The following is a 16,536-nucleotide window of genomic DNA, read 5'->3' as shown; positions in this document are numbered from 1 at the left end:
TACAAAGCTGCAGGCCAATCTAAATCACTCACTATTACAAAGCTGCAGGCCAATCTAAATCACTCACTGTTACAAAGCTGCAGGCCAATCTAAATCACTCACTGTTACAAAGCTGCAGGCCAATCTAAATCACTCACTGTTACAAAGCTGCAGGCCAAATGGGTAGTTGTTTTGTCTTTATGTTTTCTTCAAATCTCCATGAGTACCTCTATGTTCTACTGAGTACTACTGAGACTGACTAGTCAGTCGTTGCACCCAACAGCAGTCTAACTCACATCCATAATATGGGGAATTAAAGCATCTGATTACTTGTCACTTAACAGACCTGCATTAATAATCCACTGGGCACAGACAACAACTCAACGTCTGTCCCACGTTGGTTCAACGTCATGTCATTGAAGTCACCTGGAAACAACGTTGATTCAACCAGTCTGTGCCCAGTAATAACAGTCTGTTTCTACATCCCAAATGGCACCCTATTCCCTATGTAGTGCACTACTTTAGACCAGAGCCTTATGGCACCCTATTCCCTATGTAGTGCACTACTTAGACCAGAGCCCTATGGCACCCTATTCCATATGTAGTGCACTACTTAGACCAGAGCCCTATGGCACCCTATTCCCTATGTAGTGCATTACATAGACCAGAGCCCTATGGCACCCTATTCCCTATTTAGTGCACTACTTTAGACCAGAGCAGGACTTATGAGTCCTGGTCAAAAGTAGCACACTACATATGCATGCAAGACTGTACGTCACTTTGGATAAAATATCTTATTATTGTTGATATTAGTTCCATTTTAAAAGAGCATCCTTATGTTTTACCCTAATGCAGAGTAGATGCTATTTGCATGTTTTAATTCCTCTGTTCATTGTTGTTTAGGTAGAATCCATGATGGGCTGAAAAAGCTTTTAACAAGTCCAGCTCATTAGTGGCTCTAAGAACAAAGTTCAAATGAAGTTCTGGCAGTAATGGCACACTGCTGCATCTGGCATCAGAGAGAGAGAGAGAGAGAGAGAGAGAGAGAGAGAGAGAGAGAGAGAGAGAGAGAGAGAGAGAGAGAGAGATAGGAGACAGAGAGAGATAGGAGACAGAGAGAGATAGGAGACAGAGAGAGATAGGAGACAGAGAGAGATAGGAGACAGAGAGAGAGAGGAGACAGAGAGAGAGAGGAGACAGAGAGAGAGGAGACAGAGAGAGAGAGAGGAGACAGAGAGAGAGAGAGATAGATAGGAGAGAGAGAGACAGAGAGAGAGAGACAGAGAGAGAGAGAGAGAGAGAGAGAGAGAGAGAGAGAGAGAGAGAGAGAGAGAGAGAGAGAGAGAGAGAGAGAGAGAGAGAGAGAGAGATTAGAATAACAGATGCAGTTTGAAGTGACTTCTCTCTGTGGCAGTGGGCCGCAAGTCAACAAAAAGCACTGGCAGCATTGTTGGTAAAGCAGGGAGGGAGGGAACCTGGGATCTTATCTGTACTGGAGCCAACTGATGAAAACAAAAATGAATGAGTCCTAATTGGAACCCTACTCCTTACATAGGGCTCTGGTCAAAGTAGTGCACTATATATCAGATAGGGTGCCACTCTGGTCAAAGTGGTGAACTATATATCATATAGGGTGCCACTCTGGTCAAAGTAGTGCACAATATGTCATATAGGGTGCCACTCTTGTCAAAGTAGTGAACTATATATCGAATAGGGTGCCACTCTGGTCAAAGTAGTGCACTATATATTGAATAGGGTGCCACTCTGGTCAAAGTAGTGAACTATATATCATATAGGGTGCCACTCTGGTCAAAGTAGTGCACTATATATATCATATAGGGTGCCACTCTGGTCAAAGTAGTGAACTATATATCATATAGGGTGCCACTCTGGTCAAAGTAGTGCACTATATTTCATATAGGGTGCCACTCTGGTCAAAGTAGTGAACTATATGTCATATAGGGTGCCACTCTGGTCAAAGTAGTGCACTATATATCATATAGGGTGCCACTCTGGTCAAAAGAAGTGCACTATATATCATATAGGGTGCCACTCTGGTCAAAAGAAGTGCACTATATATCATATAGAGTGCCACTCTGGTCAAAGTAGTGAACTATATGTCATATAGGGTGCCAATCTGGTCAAAGTAGTGAACTATATGTCATATAGGGTGCCAGTCTGGTCAAAGTAGTGCACTATATTTTGAATAGGGTGTCACTCTGGTCAAAGTAGTGAACTATATGTCATATAGGGTGCCACTCTGGTCAAAGTAGTGCACTATATTTTGAATAGGGTGTCACTCTGGTCAAAGTAGTGAACTATATATTGAATAGGGTGCCACTCTGGTCAAAGTAGTGAACTATATGTCATATAGGGTGCCACTCTGGTCAAAGTAGTGAACTATATATTGAATAGGGTGCCACTCTGGTCAAAGTAGTGAACTATATGTCATATAGGGTGCCACTCTGGTCAAAGTAGTGCACAATATGTCATATAGGGTGCCACTCTGGTCAAAGTAGTGCACAATATGTCATATAGGGTGCCACTCTGGTCAAAGTAGTGTACTATATATCATATAGGGTGCCACTCTGGTCAAAGTAGTGCACAATATGTCATATAGGGTGCCACTCTGGTCAAAGTAGTGTACTATATATCATATAGGGTGCCACTCTGGTCAAAGTAGTGCACAATATGTCATATAGGGTGCCACTCTGGTCAAAGTAGTGAACTATATATTGAATAGGGTGCCACTCTGGTCAAAGTAGTGAACTATATATCATATAGGGTGCCACTCTGGTCAAAGTAGTGCACTATATATATCATATAGGGTCAAAGTAGTGTACTATATATCATATAGGGTGCCACTCTGGTCAAAGTAGTGTACTATATATCATATAGGGTGCCACTCTGGTCAAAGTAGTGTACTATATATCATATAGGGTGCCACTCTGGTCAAAGTAGTGTACTATATATCATATAGGGTGCCACTCTGGTCAAAGTAGTGCACTATATATATCATATAGGGTCAAAGTAGTGTACTATATATCATATAGGGTGCCACTCTGGTCAAAGTAGTGTACTATATATCATATAGGGTGCCACTCTGGTCAAAGTAGTGAACTATATATCATATAGGGTGCCACTCTGGTCAAAGTAGTGAACTATATGTCATATAGGGTGCCATTTGGAACACAAAGAGCTAAACTGACACTCTAAAATGCTGGGTTAAAAGCAACCCAATTTGTGTTATTTAGTAATCCAGTGCTGGGTAAATATTGGACAAAACGAATCCTGTGTTATGTTTGACCCAGCCAGTTGGGTTATATGAATATAAACCAGACATGGGTTCATTTAACCATCCGTTTAGTATTTTTTACTCTTGTGCTGAGTTGACCTAAATGTAATCCTTAGGTTATTTTCAGGAGAAGTGGCTTATTCGGGGCATAACTTTCAGCTAGATCTTATTAGCTACCCATGAGAGTAAATGTATTTCCCTGTTCATCACGTTATGTTTACATACTGCTAATACAAATTTGGTCGTTTACTTTTTCTCTGGACTGGAAAATGATAGCGGAAGCAGACGATGAATTGGATTCTGAACCCGAATGACGGTAGAAACAAGGAGAATTAAAGTATTGTCCAAAAGAATGGAAACGGAGAAAAGTACTGTACAGTAATTAGAATGACCCTTCCTATCTGGTTGGAGTACGGCTTGTTAATGAGGAGCAGCTGAGCAGAGTACCAATCTGGAAGAAAATATTTAAATTCTTCAAACTGGTGGAGAGAGCGCTGGGAAAAGGGAGGGCTGTGAGGATCACGAGAGGTGGGCTTGTTTTGATTTTTTTTTTATTTTTTTCACGGGTTCAGAAGGAACGTGTGTTGGGTCTTAACTCGATGTGATAAGTTTGAAGTGTCATGTGTGTCTCTTCAGAACAGGGCAACCCTCAAGGGGGTTTTATCTGGCGTCTCGTGGGAAGTCGATTTTTTGTAGAGATTAAACATAGTCATGGAGTGAATTATGCACGTCGGATGAATCGTGTAGTGAATGAAGAAAAGTCTATCTGTTCTATTGTTTTTTGACATGATGAAGTCTGTCCCTGCTCCAGTGCAGTTAGGATATATTAAAACTACAGATTCACAGTATTTATCCCAAGACCAATGCATTGTAAAGCTTCTGGTCGTGTATCAAGTGTTTACAGAAGGGAGAAGCAGAGATGTCCGAGTTGTGGAAAAAGATCATATCATGTGTTTTAAAAGTGATACAAATGTGACATGTTGGAATTGCGGTGGGAACCATGAAGCCACGTGTTTGGAATGAGGTGGCCAGAGTCCGAGCATTTCCTATGCAGCGGCAGTTTAAAGGGTTGAGGGTTTGAACGGTGCTCCTGAAGAGTCCATGGTGGTGGATAGGCCTTCACTGCAGGCTGCAGGGGTTGCCTTTCACCAGCTGGAACCTGACATTTTAAAGTTTAAGAAGCTGGGCTTTGTGGCCTTTATAGCTGTGGTAATTAATGCCACTGCCAAGGTGGAGAGAAGGTTCGGGAAGATAGATATCATAGTGGATGCGGCGGAGCGGTTCCTGGGGCTGAAAGATGTCTCGGCGGAGGAGTTACATGGAATATTGTCACAAGCCGTTCCACCCTCTCAGGTCCTAGAGCCGTACCACCCTCTCAGGTCCTGGAGCCGTACCACCCTCTCAGGTCCTGGAGCCGTACCACCCTCTCAGGTCCTGGAGCCGTACCACCCTCTCAGGTCCTAGAGCCGTACCACCCTCTCAGGTCATAGAGCCGTACCACCCTCTCAGGTTCGAGAGCCGTACCACCCTCTCAGGTCATAGAGCCGTACCACCCTCTCAGGTCCTAGAGCCGTACCACCCTCTCGGGTCCTAGAGCCGTACCACCCTCTCAGGTCCTAGAGCCGTACCACCCTCTCAGGTCATAGAGCCGTACCACCCTCTCAGGTCCTAGAGCCGTACCACCCTCTCAGGTCCTGGAGCCGTACCACCCTCTCAGGTCCTAGAGCCGTACCACCCTCTCAGGTCCTAGAGCCGTACCACCCTCTCAGGTCCTGGAGCCGTACCACCCTCTCAGATCATGGAGCCGTACCATCCTCTCAGGTCCTAGAGCCGTACCACCCTCTCAGGTCATAGAGCCGTACCACCCTCTCAGGTCCTAGAGCCGTACCACCCTCTCGGGTCCTAGAGCCGTACCACCCTCTCAGGTCCTAGAGCCGTACCACCCTCTCAGGTCATAGAGCCGTACCACCCTCTCAGGTCCGAGAGCCGTACCACCCTCTCAGGTCATAGAGCCGTACCACCCTCTCAGGTCCTAGAGCCGTACCACCCTCTCAGGTCCTGGAGCCGTACCACCCTCTCAGGTCCTAGAGCCGTACCACCCTCTCGGGTCCTAGAGCCGTACCACCCTCTCAGGTCCTAGAGCCGTACCACCCTCTCAGGTCCTGGAGCCGTACCACCCTCTCAGATCATGGAGCCGTACCATCCTCTCAGGTCCTAGAGCCGTACCACCCTCTCAGGTCCGAGAGCCGTACCACCCTCTCGGGTCCTAGAGCCGTACCACCCTCTCAGGTCCTAGAGCCGTACCACCCTCTCAGGTCCTGGAGCCGTACCACCCTCTCGGGTCCTAGAGCCGTACCACCCTCTCAGGTCCTAGAGCCGTACCACCCTCTCAGGTCCTGGAGCCGTACCACCCTCTCAGGTCCTAGAGCCGTACCACCCTCTCGGGTCCTAGAGCCGTACCACCCTCTCAGGTCCTAGAGCCGTACCACCCTCTCAGGTCCTGGAGCCGTACCACCCTCTCAGATCATGGAGCCGTACCATCCTCTCAGGTCCTAGAGCCGTACCACCCTCTCAGGTCCGAGAGCCGTACCACCCTCTCGGGTCCTAGAGCCGTACCACCCTCTCAGGTCCTAGAGCCGTACCACCCTCTCAGGTCCTGGAGCCGTACCACCCTCTCGGGTCCTAGAGCCGTACCACCCTCTCAGGTCCTAGAGCCGTACCACCCTCTCTCGGGTCCTAGAGCCGTACCACCCTCTCAGGTCCTAGAGCCGTACCACCCTCTCGGGTCCTAGAGCCGTACCACCCTCTCAGGTCCTAGAGCCGTACCACCCTCACAAGTCCTAGATCCGTACCACCCTCTCAGGTCCTAGAGCCTGAGAAGAGAGATATGGAGATTTTTTAGGGTTTTTCAACCCGTCCAGTAGGTGGCGGCAATACACCTTTTTGGGTTGTAGTCGACCATAAAACCAACTGAAGAAGAACAACAACTGCAGATTTTTGTTGTTGTTGTTGCATTTGACACATTCTTCTACCGTAATAAAACTAGTTAAATGTAACTCAATGTAATCTCAAATGTAACCTATGTAATCCCCAAAATGAATTATTTATCATCAAAGGGCCATAAAGAATAACTAGTAATGCTACATATATAACAGTATAGACTTTTATGTCCATCCCCTCGCCCCGACCTGGGCGCGATCCAGGGACGCTCTGCACACGTCAACAGTCACCCTCGAAGCATCATTACCCATCGCTCCACAAAAGCCAAGGGGAACCACTACTTCAAGGTCTCAGAGCAAGTGACGTCACCGATTGAAACGCCACTAGCGCGCACCACCGCTAACTAGCTAGCAATTTCACATCGGCTACACATATACCAAATCAAATCAAATGTTATTGGTCACATACACATGGTTTAGCAGATGTTAATGCGAGTGTAGCGAAATGCTTGTGCTTCTAGTTCCGACAATGCAGTAATAACCAACGAGTAATCTAACCTAGCAATTCCACAACTACTACCTTATACACACAAGTGTAAAGGGATAAAGAAAGGGTCAAATCTCACCTTTCTGGTAAAAATAGTTATACATTGCTGAGGTGTATAACTTTTGAGGACAACAGCTCCAGTACACAGTACAAATATGATACAATATGATCCATGTTATATGATGTATTTCCTGTCCATACAAACATTATGAATAAGGCTTGAAATGACATATCTTTTCTAAATATAGTATAATCATATTATAAAACTAACTAACTGTAATATTTCACCTTCCTTTTAACTGTAAAAGACGTATGTTTAGATTTTTTGGGAACATTTTCTAAAGGTCTCTCTTGATCAAAACGTCTGCCCCCATCGCTGTGAACGTTTCACAGAGCGCTAGCTCGGCTTCCTGAACTTGATAGGAACTCACCTTTCATCTCGTGTTAATCTTATCCGTCTATGACAAACAGAAAGTGTTGTTTTTTTTAACTCTATGAATTGTTTTAGATGAATGGCTATAAATCGATCTCTGAATGTTTTACAGTGATGAAACCCTCTCTCCTCCTGAGTGACAAAGTAAGGATTTCAGGCATGTGCTTTGTCAGCGGCTGTGACATAGGGTTCAGCCACTTCTGTAAGCCTCATAGAAGCTACAAAAATGTTAACATTCGACCTTAACACGTGATATCTATACAACAGAACAGATGAACAGGCAGGGCATTTACTCTCATGGCTGGCTAAAAATAACTATCTGAAAGCCCCGCCCCTACTAAACCATACCTCCAGTCTTCTGATCTGACCCGCTGGGTCATAGATCAATAACCCAGCATCAATAACTCAGCATCAATAAACCAGCATCAGTAGCCCAGCATCAGTAACCCAGCATCAATAACTCAGCATCAATAAACCAGCATCAATAACTCAGCATCAATAACTCAGCATCAATAAACCAGCATCAATGCATCAGTAACCCAGCATCAATAACCCAGCATCAAATACCCAGCATCAGTAACCCATCATCAACAACCCAGCATCAATAACCCAGCATCAGTAACCCAGCATCAATAACCCAGCATCAATAACCCAGCATCAGTAACCCAGAATCAGTAACCCAGCATCAAAAACCCAGTATCAAAAACCCAGCATCAAAAACCCAGCATCAGTAATCCAGCATCAGTAACCCAGCATCAGTAACCCAGCATCAGTAACCCAGTATCTAAAACCGAGCATCAGTAACCCAGCATCAATAACCCAGCATCAAGTACTAGGGGAATGTTTCCTCTGTACCAGGGGGATTTTACTCTGTACCAGGGGGATGTTTCCTCTGTACCAGGGGGATGTTTACTCTGTACCAGGGGGATGTTCTCTGTACCAGGGGGATGTTTCCTCTGTACCAGGGGGATGTTTCCTCTGTACCAGGGGGATGTTTCCTCTGTACCAGGGGGATATTTTACTCTGTACCAGGGGGATTTTACTCTGTACCAGGGGGATTTTACTCTGTACCAGGGGGATGTTTCCTCTGTACCAGGGGGATGTTTCCTCTGTACCAGGGGGATGTTTCCTCTGTACCAGGGGGATGTTTCCTCTGTACCAGGGGGATGTTTCCTCTGTACCAGGGGGATTTTACTCTGTACCAGGGGGATGTTTCCTCTGTACCAGGGGGATTTTACTCTGTACCAGGGGGATGTTTCCTCTGTACCAGGGGGATTTTACTCTGTACCAGGGGGATTTTACTCTGTACCAGGGGGATGTTTCCTCTGTACCAGGGTGATTTTACTCTGTACCAGGGTGATTTTACTCTGTACCAGGGTGATGTTTCCTCTGTACCAGGGGGATTTTACTCTGTACCAGGGGGATGTTTCCGCTGTACCAGGGGGATTTTACTCTGTACCAGGGGGATGTTTCCTCTGTACCAGGGGGATGTTTCCTCTGTACCGGGGGTTACAGTGGAGTGGTTTCCTCTAACCAGGGACAATCCAACAGCTGTTTGTGTGCGTGTGTGTGTGTGTGTGTGTGTGTGTGTGTGTGTGTGTGTGTGTGTGTGTGTGTGTGGGTATGTGTGTGTGTGTGTGGGTATGTGTGTGTGTGTGTGGACAACAGCTACCTTCCTGCATTTCAACACATTTTGCCACGGGGCAGAGAAACATATTATAATGCTATTCTACTAATTTTTAACATATTATAAAGCTATTCTACTAATAATGTTTAACATATAATGCTATTATAATGCTATTCTAATAATGTTTAACATATAATGCTATTATAATGCTATTCTACTCATTTTTAACATATCATGCTATTATAATGCTATTCTACAAATTTTTTACATATAATGCTACTATAATGCTATTCTACTCATTTTTAACATATAATGCTATTTTACACATTCTGTCATGAGTCTGACAGAAAACATTGCAGTTTTAAAGCTGATTTCCTGCAATTCTATACATTTTGCCATGAGGATAAGAGGTCACCCCCCCTCTTTTACACCACTGCTACTCTCTGTTGTCATCCTCTATGCATAGTCACTTTAATAACTCTACCTGCATGTATATATTACCTCAACTAACAGGTGCCCTCAACTAACAGGTGCCCTCAACTAACAGGTGGCCTTAACCAACCGGTGCCCTTAACCAACCGGTGCCCTCAACCAACCGGTGCCCTCAACCAACCGGTGCCCTCAACCAACCGGTGCCCTCAACCAACCGGTGCCCTCAACTAACTGGTGCCCCACACATTGACTCTGTACCGGTACCCCCATGTGTATAGTCTTGCTATTGTTATTTTACTGCTGCTCTTTAATTGCTTGTTACTTTCTTATTCTTACTAGTATTTTCAAACCTACACCTGTTGTATTCATCATTTCACTGTAAAGTCTACTACACCTGTTGTATTCAGCATTTCACTGTAAGGTCTACTACACCTGTTGTGTTCAGCATTTCACTGTAAGGTCTACTACACCTGTTGTATTCAGCATTTCACTGTAAGGTCTACTACACTTGTTGTATTCAGCATTTCACTGTAAGGTCTACTACACCTGTTGTATTCAGCATTTCACTGTGAGGTCTACTACACCTGTTGTATTCAGCATTTCACTGTGAGGTCTACTACACCTGTTGTATTCAGCATTTCACTGTGAGGTCTACTACACCTGTTGTATTCAGCATTTCACTGTGAGGTCTACTACACCTGTTGTATTCAGCATTTCACTGTAAGGTCTACTACACCTGTTGTATTCAGCATTTCACTGTAAGGTCTACTACACCTGTTGTATTCAGCATTTCACTGTGAGGTCTACTACACCTGTTGTATTCAGCATTTCACTGTAAGGTCTACTACACGTGTTGTATTCAGCATTTCACTGTAAGGTCTACTACACCTGTTGTATTCAGCATTTCACTGTAAGGTCTACTACACGTGTTGTATTCAGCATTTCACTGTAAGGTCTACTACACCTGTTGTATTCAGCATTTCACTTTAAGGTCTACTACACCTGTTGTATTCAGCATTTCATTGTGGGGTCTACTACACCTGTTGTATTCAGCATTTCACTGTAAGGTCTACTACACCTGTTGTATTCAGCATTTCATTGTGGGGTCTACTACACCTGTTGTATTCAGCATTTCACTGTAAAGTCTACTACACCTGTTGTATTCAGCATTTCACTGTAAGGTCTACTACACCTGTTGTATTCAGCATTTCATTGTGGGGTCTACTACACCTGTTGTATTCAGCATTTCACTGTAAAGTCTACTACACCTGTTGTATTCAGCATTTCACTGTAAGGTCTACTACACCTGTTGTATTCAGCATTTCACTGTGAGGGCTACTACACCTGTTGTATTCGGCAGTTCATTGTGGGGTCTACTACACCTGTTGTATTCAGCATTTCACTGTAAAGTCTACTACACCTGTTGTATTCAGCATTTCACTGTAAGGTTTACTACACCTGTTGTATTCGGCATTTCACTGTGAGGTCTACTACACCTGTTGTATTCAGCATTTCACTGTAAGGTCTACTACACCTGTTGTATTCGGCGCATGTGATTTGTGATTTGATTTGAGTGACTATATCTTCATGCATCAAAGAATATGATGAAAACACTTGGATAGCCTCCATATATGTCCCTCGGCACCACCACAATGTTTCAGAGAGGTTGGTGTTGTAGATTGAGAGAGGTTGGTGTTGTAGAAATGTAGTTTTTATAGTGAACAATTACTTTTAGACACATCCAGTGTCTTAAACAGTTCAATTACCACATTCAGACACGTCTGAGAGGTTGAAAGGACACTTCAACGTCCCCTGGATTCCCCATGACACCACCACAATGTTGGAGTGAGGTTGATATGGTAGAAATTGTGTTTTTAGACTGAACAAATAGCATTTAGGGATTGCAAATATATAATAGCACTGGAATGATCTAATTTACAGACATACGCTACTTTGGAGAGGTTTAGGGACACTTGGAAACATCCCGTGACCACACCCGACACCACTTACTAAAAACTTCTGCCCATTTATAGTTGTTAGGTCTATCAATTCCATTTTTCTGTGTGTTTACAGCTCTGGGCATCAATAATTCACGTATAACTTGTCAATGAAAGATTACTTTCAAAATAAATTAAATGTAAAAATATATATATATACACATTATTTTGTGTGTGCTTGATCTAGTGTATTCTGAACTATGTAACTCCTATCCATCTTCTGAAACATTCTTCATAATCTCCCAGATGTCTTCTTTCCAAATATGGGCATGTCAGAATCATGTAATTACACATGAATAGCAGTAACTTTTGGGTATGTCTATTTTGGCGAAATCTACATTTTGCCATTACGTCTCAGAGGACAACTGATCAATGCACCGTCATTTATGCTTGAAAACAAAAACAATATGAACGAATAAGACATCTAGATACAGATGATGCCATTTCTTACCGATCTCTACAGCTTCCGTCCAACAAAAGAAAATCCTTTGAAATGACATCAACATATACTGGTGGAGTTACCGGCTAGCTACAGTGGGCTACAGTTAGCTGACGAACTAGCTAAGTCGGTCGTGGAGTGCATGACCAGAATGACACATCGATGAACCACCAAAGGCACAACCCCATTTATGTTGAAAAATAGAGAAACAGGAGGAGTTGGGACCATTTTTCCTGCTCAAAGTCGACCATTAAAGCACATTTTCTTGCAATTCTACACATCTTGCCATCGCTTATGACGTGTCCATATGTTATCCTTGTTTCACATTTTCACCTGCACATTGATCTATATCATTAGTCGAGACACCACTCTCCAACAGAGAAATCTCACTTCCTGCCTGCCTGCCTCTCAAATCATAAAACCAGAACGTGCAGCTCTTTTTGGACTTGAGCTGAGTTTTCCACTTCCCTCTGTAATGAGTCTCGCTCAGGTCCATGTCTGCATCCCAAATGATCCCCTATTTCCTATACAGCGCACTACTTTTGAATGTTTTATCATAAATTATTACGTGATACTCCTTCTGCGTGGTAGGGGGGTGAATGGTTAATGTCCCTAGTGTATGGCACGCATCAGCTCCACACCAATGATCGCACACACTTTCAGCACCACAGACAGTACAATCATATACTTTCAGCACGACGGACAGCGCCAACATATACTTTCAGAACCACAGACAGTACAATCATATACTTTCAGCACCACTGTACACGCAGCACTACTGCCAGTTAGTCAGTCTCGTGGACAGCGCACTGACCACAGCATTGCATTCAGCACCACGGACAGTGCCAACATATACTTTCAACACTACTGCCAGTTTGTCAGTCTCGTGGACAGCGCACTGACCACAGCGTTGCTTTCAGCACCCTGGACAGCGGTCACAGCGCACCACTAGTTTAAACGGGCACACTTTATCCATATCAGCCAGCGACTTACCTCCAATATCTGGCCGTAGTTTCTTATCGTATTCCTTGAGTAAATTGTTCAGAATCTCTGTGGTGTCTGCCTCCATCGTCTTCGGAGCCAACTTTTGGTTCATGGTAACATCCTCATACTCTTCTTCATATTCCATTTTTGGAGAACTACAAAAATAAAGATCTAATTAGATTGTGGGGAAAACAATTAAAAAAATAATAAACCATATCTCTACATTAGTGCACAGCATTTAGGAACTGCTGAAATCATGATGTATAGCTAACGTAAACACAGTGCATTTGCATGGCTTATTAAAGTAGCTGTAAAATGGTATTAGTGTAGCTTAATAAAATGATATTAATGTAGCTGGTAATTTGTATTAGTGTAGACTAATAATTATATTAGTGTAGCTGTTAAATGGTATTAATGTAGCTTAATAACAGGGTATTTGAGGAACACATATCCCAGATCTTGTTAACTATAAGCACCATATAGTCCTAATCCAGTGTTTACAGTCAGTTTAATGTTCGTAAGACAAGTTAATGACAAATGAGACACATTGAAGATGGCATAAACTGAAATGTAAAACGGTATTAGTATTAGGGGCGGCAGGTAGCCTAGTGGTTAGAGTGTAGAGGTGGTAGGTAGCCTAGTGGTTAGAGTGTAGGGGCGGCAGGTAGCCTAGTGGTTAGAGTGTAGAGGTGGTAGGTAGCCTAGTGGTTAGAGTGTAGAGGCGGCAGGTAGCCTAGTGGTTAGAGTGTAGAGGTGGTAGGTAGCCTAGTGGTTAGAGTGTAGGGGCGGCAGGTAGCCTAGTGGTTAGAGTGTAGAGGTGGTAGGTAGCCTAGTGGTTAGAGTGTAGGGGCGGCAGGTAGCCTAGTGGTTAGAGTGTAGAGGTGGTAGGTAGCCTAGTGGTTAGAGTGTAGAGGCGGCAGGTAGCCTAGTGGTTAGAGTGTAGAGGTGGTAGGTAGCCTAGTGGTTAGAGTGTAGGGGCGGCAGGTAGCCTAGTGGTTAGAGTGTAGAGGAGGCAGGTAGCCTAGTGGTTAGAGTGTAGAGGAGGCAGGTAGCCTAGTGGTTAGAGTGTAGAGGTGGTAGGTAGCCTAGTGGTTAGAGTGTAGAGGAGGCAGTTAGCCTAGTGGTTAGAGTGTAGAGGAGGCAGGTAGCCTAGTGGTTAGAGTGTAGGGGCGGCAGGTAGCCTAGTGGTTAGAGTGTAGAGGCGGCAGGTAGCCTAGTGGTTAGAGTGTAGAGGAGGCAGGTAGCCTAGTGGTTAGAGTGTAGAGGTGGTAGGTAGCCTAGTGGTTAGAGTGTAGGGGCGGCAGGTAGCCTAGTGGTTAGAGTGTAGAGGAGGCAGGTAGCCTAGTGGTTAGAGTGTAGAGGTGGTAGGTAGCCTAGCGGTTAGAGTGTAGAGGCGGCAGGTAGCCTAGTGGTTAGAGTGTAGAGGAGGCAGGTAGCCTAGTGGTTAGAGTGTAGAGGCGGCAGGTAGCCTAGTGGTTAGAGTGTAGAGGCGGCAGGTATCCTAGTGGTTAGAGTGTAGAGGAGGCAGGTAGCCTAGTGGTTAGAGTGTAGGGGCGGCAGGTAGCCTAGTGGTTAGAGTGTAGAGGCGGCAGGTAGCCTAGTGGTTAGAGTGTAGAGGTGGTAGGTAGCCTAGTGGTTAGAGTGTAGGGGCGGCAGGTAGCCTAGTGGTTAGAGTGTAGAGGTGGTAGGTAGCCTAGTGGTTAGAGTGTAGAGGCTGAACAAGGCAGTTAACCCACTGTTCCCTGGTAGGCTGTCATTGTAAATAAGAATTTGTTCTTAACTGACTTGCCTCGTTGAATAAAAAACTAAACAGAAATGTCCTGAAATTCCTACTGCGATACGTTGGACATACATTTAGCTACAATATGCTAAGGATATGCTAAATGTATGTTTCGCTTCAGACACATTGCAGAAATAACAGGTGGTAGACATCTTGTACGTATTTGTAGAATATTACCATCACTGAGATGTATCTTATAGTCTTCATGAACCTATTGTTGTTTTAACATGTTACAGCACAATGTTAAGACATCATGTCATTCCCAATATAAAGGGTAAGACTGGTACATTAATACCAATATAAAGGATAAAGCTGGTACATTAATACTTGGGAATATGAATGTACTAGATCCAAAGATGCACAGCTGGCTGGCTGCACAGCTTGGGCTCAATAGAATACACTGGCTGTACAATAAAGCTACATTCTTAAAAGCTCCAAATCGATTTCTAATTCAGTTTCAGTAAATATCATGTCACATCAGTCCAGTCTTGTAGAAATGAATGATGCTATCGATCAACTTAATTGTGGTATATTGCATGGAGAAAAACACATTTGAGGGGATGTCAACACTGAACCCCAACAGCACATTTGAGGGGGTGTCAACACCGAACCCCAACAGCACATTTGAGGGGGTATCAACACCGAACCCCAACAGCACATTTGAGGGGGTGTCAACACTGAACCCCAACAGCACATTTGAGAGGGTGTCAACACCAAACCCCAATAGCACATTTGAGGGGGTATCAACACTGAACCCCAACAGCACATTTGAGGGGGTGTCAACACCGAACCCCAACAGCACATTTCAGGGGGTATCAACACCGAACCCCAACAGCACATTTGAGGGGATGTCAACACTGAACCCAACAGCACATTTGAGAGGGTGTCAACACTGAACCCCAACAGCACATTTGAGGGGGTATCAACACCGAACCCCAACAGCACATTTGAGGGGGTATCAACACCGAACCCCAACAGCACATTTGAGGGGGTGTCAACACCAAACCCCAATAGCACATTTGAGGGGGTGTCAACACTGAACCCCAACAGCACATTTGAGGGGGTATCAACACAAACCCCAACAGCACATTTGAGGGGGTGTCAACACTGAACCCCAACAGCACATTTGAGGGGGTATCAACACGAACCCCAACAGCACATTTGAGGGGGTATCAACACCGAACCCCAACAGCACATTTGAGGGGGTATCAACACCGAACCCCAACAGCACATTTGAGAGGGTGTCAACACCAAACCCCAATAGCACATTTGAGGGGGTATCAACACCGAACCCCAACAGCACATTTGAGGGGGTATCAACACCGAACCCCAACAGCACATTTGAGGGGATGTCAACACTGAACCCCAACAGCACATTTGAGGGGGTATCAACACCTAACCCCAACAGCACATTTGAGGGGGTGTCAACACCAAACCCAAACAGCACATTTGAGGGGGTGTCAACACCGAACCCCAACAGCACATTTGAGGGGGTGTCAACACCGAACCCCAACAGCACATTTGAGGGGGTGTCAACACCGAACCCCAACAGCACATTTGAGGGGGTATCAACACCGAACCCCAACAGTACATTTGAGGGGGTATCAACACCTAACCCCAACAGTACATTTTACATCAAACATATATCACCACTTACCAGGCATGAAAGACTGTCAGAAGTAAGAGGTAGACCAATAATTTGCCTGACATGTTTCAATTAAGATGCTTACGAGTTGAATGTGAGTGTCACAGAGACAGAACAGTGCGCTCAGAGAGGAAACAGAGTGGGAGGAAAAACACCCCGCTATAGTCCTTTATTCCTCTAAACAGAGTGAAAAGAAAAACACCGTCCCCGGTATAGTCATTTATTCCTCTAAACAGAGTGAAAAGAAAAACACCGTCCCCGGTATAGTCATTTATTGCTCTCCTTTCTTCCGGATTTAGATATACCAACGTGTGCTTCGCGCATAAATCGAAGAGAAAGTTAATAATCCAATGTGAAATACGAAATCCGCCATAGACAGGTGTCCGGTGTTTTAAAAATAAATTTCACAGCATCGTTAATGAATTGTTTCAGATAATAG

The 16,536-nt window shown here is 44.6% G+C and overlaps 1 protein-coding gene across 1 annotated transcript in view; it reads right to left on the bottom strand.

Moving 5' to 3' along the window:
- LOC139410297 (gamma-aminobutyric acid receptor subunit gamma-3) overlaps window positions 1-16,162 on the bottom strand; it is a 244,740-nt gene extending 228,578 nt beyond the window's left edge. The window contains exons 1-2 of the mRNA XM_071155787.1: window positions 16,110-16,162; window positions 12,682-12,827 (exon numbers count right to left, since the gene is read on the bottom strand). Of these exons, the coding sequence (XP_071011888.1) occupies window positions 12,682-12,827; window positions 16,110-16,162 (199 nt within the window). The remainder of the gene's footprint in view (window positions 1-12,681; window positions 12,828-16,109) is intronic.
- Window positions 16,163-16,536: the final 374 nt, after the last annotated feature.

This window comes from Oncorhynchus clarkii, chromosome 5 (genome assembly GCF_045791955.1).
Source record: "Oncorhynchus clarkii lewisi isolate Uvic-CL-2024 chromosome 5, UVic_Ocla_1.0, whole genome shotgun sequence".
In the NCBI taxonomy this organism is placed as follows: Eukaryota; Metazoa; Chordata; class Actinopteri; order Salmoniformes; family Salmonidae; genus Oncorhynchus; species Oncorhynchus clarkii.
This window is presented reverse-complemented; position numbering and strand designations above follow the sequence as displayed.